The sequence below is a fragment of the Mycetomoellerius zeteki genome, unplaced genomic scaffold, assembly GCF_001594055.1.
Source record: "Mycetomoellerius zeteki isolate Tzet28-1 unplaced genomic scaffold, Tzet1.0 scaffold204, whole genome shotgun sequence".
In the NCBI taxonomy this organism is placed as follows: domain Eukaryota; kingdom Metazoa; phylum Arthropoda; class Insecta; order Hymenoptera; family Formicidae; genus Mycetomoellerius; species Mycetomoellerius zeteki.
Window position 1 is genome coordinate 828,396 of NW_017257000.1, and position 7,276 is coordinate 835,671.

Consider the following 7,276-nt stretch of genomic DNA (forward strand, 5'->3'; position numbering starts at 1 on the left):
CCTCTACCTAGTATCCTTCCACTACGATAAAGACATGTCGATACGCTGGAAAAACAGCGACATCTAGTAGACTTTGTCGGAGTTCGAGCTTCGCTTTAGGATCCCCTTAATTTATAAATAAAATTTTGTGTGGCTGTCATGTTATATCCGCCATTTTTAATTTTTTTATTTTGACGTCAGATTTATAATTAATTATCTTTCAAACCTATATATATATATATATATATATATACAAAGATGTAGTTTCCTTATCTAGAACTCGAGTTTTCTATTTATGTACGTATTCTTCGATTTCTGCTCCACGGTGCGACGTATGGATTTCACTCTAAATTACTTTTACATTCGTAAAGTAAAATGGCTTTAAGGGGATGCTGAAATGACCAAGTTGTGGGGACATTGCAGATTGACATAAATCTTTGAATTTACTGAACAGAATAAAAAATCCTTTTACAGGATTAAAGTAGACGCAAAATTTGGTGGTGCTGCAGTGGACTTTATACTAAAATCGAAAAAAAAGTTAAAAACTTATATTTTTTCAACTCATAGAGCTGTACCTGATGTAGATGTTTCCTTAATACAAAAGTTTTATAACTCTTATGAACAAAATGACAGTTCAGCACTCAACGTTTTATATGCACAAACAATACTGAGTTTATGAAACTAAGATTAAAAGCAATAATAAATGATTTATTAAGACCGTAATGTGAATAAGATTAAAAACTTAAAAAAAAGATTTATATCAATCTGCAAATTACGTGAATGCTGAGCGACTCGGAATGGTAAACAAAGTAGTAACTATGTCTAACAGTAGATGCTCGATCTTGCAAGAGATGGCGTTGCAATATAGATAAGGACAGATGAATGCGTTTGAGTGACACTTTAAAACATACATACTGGAACTCTGGAATGGCTATACCGTATCTAACTAATGTAATAAAAGTGTCTCCAACATCTGTCTGTCCTTGTGTGAAAGCTTGTTTGCTGTGCGCTTGCGCGTGATTTATATGTAAGCTCTGAACATACATGTGTATGTTCTAAGGCGAGAGCGGGGAGAATACAACACTCTTAAACACTACATAATAATAATAATCGACGCATGCGCATTACGGTGAAACATTCAGACAAGGACAAATAGATGTTGGAGACATCGATAGTCACCTATGGCCCTTTCAGTATGTATGTTCTAAGAGTGGCATATAACGATATACAGAGGATATTCTCGGGTTAAACCACCAATCTTAAAATATGAATTCAGGACTCAAAACAAACAAAAATTTAACTCTGAACGTATACTCGCAAAGGCTTCATTCATTTACTTCTGAAGATATACAGAACTGTAGGAATGAATAATTGAAATATCTTTTGTTTTTGTTTTGAAGCTCGAAGATCATTGATAAACTTTTGAGTTCGCAAAGCTCATAGTTGTAGCTCGTAGCTATTAGTTCGTTGAATTGTTGCTTTTGTAGAATAAACTTATAAAAATACCTCATACGTATTCTAGTAATAAATATTCCGATATGGTATATATCTTATATGAGTTTTGTGATGGAAATGTTAACGCTGCTCGCTATAAATACGCCGCGCGATTTCCGAACAGAAGATTATCGGATAAATCAGTGTTCTCTTTAACATTTCAGCGACTGAAGGAAACTGGATCATTTAATATGGTTCCCCGGGCTGATGGAGTTTTGCATCACTGCAAAATGAAAGAAGAAAAGCCATCATATTACAGCATTTCGATCAAAACCATCAACAAGCACCCGAAGATCTGGTTCTGCGTTAGGAACTTCATTCACAAAATGCCTGTTAATGATCTTCAATCATTAAAACGAAGAATTGTGCAAGCGTACAAAGAAATCACAAACGCACAATGTCAGTCAGCCATTCGTTCTCTCATTGATAGATGTAATGCTTGTCTCTGGGTTGGAGGTTATTATTTTGAACAAAATATTTAATAATTAAATTTTGATTATTATGTGAAACAATAATAAATAAGGATAGACCTTATTTCGACATTATTTCGACATTATTCATTCCTACAGTTCTGTAACTTCAGAAGTAAAAATTTCTTAAACGAAGCGTTTGCAAGCATATGAGGAAAATTTTTGTTTGTTTTGAAGTCCTGAATTTATATTTTAAGTTTCGCGGTTTAATCCGGGAACACTCTGTATAATAAATATAAGAAATGAATGAAAGATGTCACTATTATCGAATTTGGAATTTAAAAAAGTCTGTACTATCAAGTCGACCTCGATCAAGTTCGGCCGTCGCTCCAGCATCCCCTTAATTTCATTAGGCATGGTCCGTTTTCTGGAAGTCAGTTTAAATTAACCTCCTCGTTAAACTCTTTTGTCACGTTGATTTTCAGACTAATCACTCGAAGAATAATTTCTCAGACGTGATCTAGATCCCGGAAATCATTCTCCGACATGAAAGATGCCCGAATTTTGTGTCATGCAAAGTTCGCGGCTCTTCAGGATTCTCAAGATCTCTCCTCCTGAGAATAGTTCTTCAGCGGTTGAGGATGCGTTACGAGTTTATGACATACGTGATCCAGTCGACAGTCTTGGCCACGCGATGATAGATCCCTGGTTGACCTGGCTGTGCACAGGAATAACCTGCGGAGACAATGCCGATGAGGTACCATCGGCCAGTTTTCTCCAACATCAATGGACCTCCACTGTCACCCTGAAATTTAAATGGCTCGTATTCTTAAGAAAATGCGTTAGCGAAGAAGAGATGAGAGAAGAAAGAAGCGGAATGACAATTCATCGTTCAAACAGTACGCACCCACGATGACGAAAGCGCTTACCTGACACGAATCCTTACCGCCGCTGCGGTAACCGGCACACATCATCTCGTCATGAATGACGACGTTGATGCCATTGGACCGATGCCACCGCTCACAGAGACGATTATCGATCACGGGCACGTCTACCGCTTGTAATGTTTTCGGCCGTAATCTAGAACCTAAATAATTCATATAACGAGATAAATAATTAATAAAAGGTAAGTAAATGACAAGATATTGATTATTTATAGCAAATCAATATAAAGTTAGGTGTGAGATATTTTATTTCTCTCTTTGAATATGTATGCATGTAAGTCACTCTGTGAAATTTTTTTCTAAAATTCTTTATAATATTTCAAAATTGTTTTTCAGACTTTCTCTCTGTATAATTTTCTAACTTTCTAGAAAATTTCTCAAATCTTTTTAATTGGACCACACTTTTCAGAAGTATAATTCTTTCTGTTATATTTATAATTCTGAAATATATATATTCTAAAATTTATAAGGTTTCTCCTTCCATAATTGAAAAAAAAACTTGTAAAAACTTTGGAAAAGTTTAAAATATTGTTTCAGAAATCTTTATAAATTTTAAGTTTTATCACACATTAAAAAAATATTATTAAAACTTTTAAAAATATTTTTCAATAAAAATTTTTTCTCCAAGGTAATGCTTATTATATTAATACTGCAAGAATTATCCAGTAAGCTAAAGAATTTTAATCCAGAATTTATAAGACGAGAAATGAAAAGTGAGTTTAAAATTATAATGGACGAATAAAATGATTTTTTTCATTAAGTTCTACCTGCTTGCAAAGCACCCCATCCCGCAGCCCAGCCGTATTGCCCTAGAAAATCTTCGTTTTTTTCTGGTAGGCATATAGGCCCTATATGGGGCATGTAATGAACTGGTCGATCTAATCGAAGCACGGCCACATCAAACCTGATAAACGACAAATATGAGAGTGAAATCAATAGAGTTCATTCTGTTCAGCATTCACGATGTGCATTCGAAGTATTCATATGAAGTGTATTAATAATACATGCGAACACACCTGTCTGCTTGTGGCGTGAATTTGAAATAAGGATGCACTCTGATTTCTCGAACTCCAAAAGTATAAGCTGGCAGAGATTCGGTCGCGGAATTCACCACATAATCGCCGAGAGTAACCTGGACTTGTCTCGCCGACGCTCTAAAACATTCGAAAAATTTATTAAATATTCTAATTAGTAACAATTTGCACTTAAAATTTAATACATAATTATTTTAAAATTATACAAATTTTTTCGTTCTCGCCAAAAAGAATTTAAATGGAGATAACGACTTCTGCTAATGAGCTACTCGTATGCAAACAAATTGTTCCCCACTCACTTTGCAACGCAATGCCCAGCGGTGACAACATGAAATCGATTGACCAAAGTGCCGCCACATCTGCTAGAACCGATCCGTATGTAAGCCTGTCAAAACAAAAAAATAATTTTAACGATAAGTTTTATCAAAATCCGAACTAAAGCCTAATATACAATTGAAAAGTACAGGCAATAAGAACAAAAAGATATTTCAACCTATATTAGAAACAGTCTGTATCAGAATACACAGTTTCTGATAGATTGAAATTTATTATTTCCTATTCCTGTACTTTTCAATTGTGTATTAGGCTCAAGGTGTCTCACATTATCATCATATCTGACCTGCCACGGGAAACTGCCGAAACCGGCCTCGTCACCGCCAACGATCCTCCTCTGCGCGATTTGTTTCGAGACGATCGGTATGCCGCAACCTGCAAAACGCAATTGCCTGGATTCGCGTGCAATTAAAATGTCGCCGTTAATATTATAGCGTGGTTGTCAGGTCTAATTATTTGGCGTGAAGATTTGCCCTAGAGTTGCCAAATTTTTCCTTCTGAAATAGACAGCAGGTGTCAAGTAAATTAATTCCGGAGGAACGGCAGAACTCTTACATATAGTAGTAATTAGAATAATATTTATATATACGCAAATAGTTGAGTGAAAATCTATCTTTTTGCGACAAACAAAACAGTGAGAATCCTGAATTGTATGCACAGAGAACATGGAAATTCTATCTATCGTAACCTATAATTACAATAACGCGCAATGACGCTTAAATATAGTTCTGTGACAATCAACGCCTTTAAAGTCGAACCGCAAACTGTCGAAGATATATAATAATCGATCACGATATTAATGTTTCTTCCCCGTTCTTCTCTTGCCGAAATTGGACTTGGAGTAATGCGATGATTATTTAATAACTCCTTCTGTCTGATTTTAATGTTAAACCTTGGTCTGCATTGCATGTAACTAAGTAATTTTGACGGTAATCAAGTAACTCGTGGTGCTATATTACTCACTTACTCGAACATCGCCTGACAGATGAAAGAATAGCATTATTCATGAGTTCGAATGTTAGCCTAAATTAAGACTGTTGATAAAAAAATAGTTTTGATTAAAGAACAAGTATTCATTGATAGTAATTGAAAATTATATTTTTAATTAAATTTCCATCATTTGAAGAACATATATTTAGGAAATTTAAAGATATACATTATATACATATACACTTAATTTTAGATTATTATATCTTTTATAAATAACTTAAACAATATAATAATATTTATAATTCATTAAAGTTAAAATCGTCACATGAAATATTCATCATATATATGTACATTATAAAATCAACAATTTAAAATGATGCCCTTGATAATTATTACGATAACTATTTTTGTACATGTAAACATGCGATATAGTTATTTTTTTAATCACATCGCTTTGAGAAGAATAAAAATTCTAAAACTCTGTTCATTTTATTCCATAATATATTACAATTTGAATTATAGGAGAGCTAAAAGATTTTTTAGATTTATTAAATTACTTTTTTAGAACTTTTTTGGAACTTTAGTGAAGGGTATTACAAGGATGTTTCTCGATTAGTCGCGAACAAATTCATGCGCTTATTAGTGCATCGCATTGTTTAAAGTGATCCCTTGCGAAAAACGGTTGTCGCAAATGCAACGAAGCGTTTTATCGAGCAGATTATGGGAAAGAGACGGAGCATAGAGATCGTCAAAGTTTTATGAGCCGATGGCGATGCAGAAAAACCGCATTTCACCATTAGAAAATTAATCCACGAACGACAGCTGTTATGATATCTATATCCATTCGCCTGTTGCACTTTCTACAAATTTCAAAAGTTTATACTATCCCTTTGTAAGAAGTGACCTACGATTTCCATCGTATAATTTTTTATTCATTAATTCAAGAGATTTGAGATTTATTCATTAAAACAAGAATTACACTTCTTCGTTCAAGTGAACACTTACTTTTGACAAGACTGTTTTTATTTCGAGGTGAAAAATGCAAAGAGATCAAGGAGACGACCGTCAACATTTATTGGAATTCAGACGGATAATCATGTGGAAAAAACACAATTTTACAATACCGATAAAAATAATTTTTAGGCAAACATACATGTGAAGAGGCAAGACTTTTTTATTTAACATGCTTGAATTGTATATCATGTACATGCAGATCAAGAAAAGATCGAAGGAACACAAAATATGTGTCGATGAATGAAAGAACTATCGATATTAAAAGGAAAAAAGAACCCAAGATGATAAATGAAAGGCAAGGAAACTGTGCAATTTTTTTAGGTAAACGGCAAAGAAGTGGAACTGCATGCTTGGAATACACGCGAACGTGTGGAGTCGTGAAATAATTGGTGATAAAAATAGTCGACAGGAAATTAAAGGAAGATCAAGGAAAAAAAGGAAGACTTAAGAGACAAAGTGAATGTACAAACTTCTATATATTACACTACACTGTTAAATTCATAATGTCAATTTATACCCAATTTGAGTTATTTTTTATCATTTTTATAAGTCGCCATATATATTCAATATGTCGTTAATTTAACTAAAACAATGGAGTTAGACAATTTACTCAAGAACATTAAACTTAGCTCAAAAGTTTATTATTTAGTAAATGTATATAGGTTAATTTGTGGATATTGTTTACTTTAAAACTAATTATTGAAATTAATTGATTTACATTTTGACACATATGGAAGTTTTGAAAATAACAAAATGTTATTTAACTTAACGGATTGAATTATCATTGCTCCTTGATATCTAACAGAGTGAACCGCTAACAGCGGTCTTTTTATTAGAGCCGTGCCACCACATTTAATGTGGAATAAAAATCATAAACAAGATATGAAGGTTTAACGTATTACCAAGTATGCAATACGTCATAGACATTTTTCAATTTTATCATTAACAATCGACAATATCTATTATTTATTTATTTATTTAATTTAAACTGCACATATTCTTAATACACGGTGCATATTATTCTATAATATGCAAGGCTGGGTATTTTTGCATTTAAAATGCCATTTAAAATGTAATTCTATTTAAAATGCTAAATGTAAAATACTTAAAGAAATGTATATTAAAATGTATGTAGGGA

The 7,276-nt window shown here is 33.1% G+C and overlaps 1 protein-coding gene across 3 annotated transcripts in view; it reads right to left on the reverse strand.

The window, feature by feature from the left end:
* Positions 1 to 2,287: 2,287 nt before the first annotated feature.
* The window catches only part of LOC108722445 (serine proteinase stubble), a 20,374-nt gene continuing 15,385 nt past the window's right edge, over positions 2,288 to 7,276 (reverse strand). For all 3 annotated transcript variants that reach the window (XM_018447568.1, XM_018447567.1, XM_018447566.1), the window contains 6 exons: positions 4,481 to 4,569; positions 4,161 to 4,246; positions 3,844 to 3,981; positions 3,595 to 3,731; positions 2,813 to 2,970; positions 2,288 to 2,688 (listed from right to left, as the gene is read on the reverse strand). In XM_018447568.1, the coding sequence (XP_018303070.1) occupies positions 2,530 to 2,688; positions 2,813 to 2,970; positions 3,595 to 3,731; positions 3,844 to 3,981; positions 4,161 to 4,246; positions 4,481 to 4,569 (767 nt within the window). In that variant the 3' untranslated portion in view covers positions 2,288 to 2,529. The remainder of the gene's footprint in view (positions 2,689 to 2,812; positions 2,971 to 3,594; positions 3,732 to 3,843; positions 3,982 to 4,160; positions 4,247 to 4,480; positions 4,570 to 7,276) is intronic.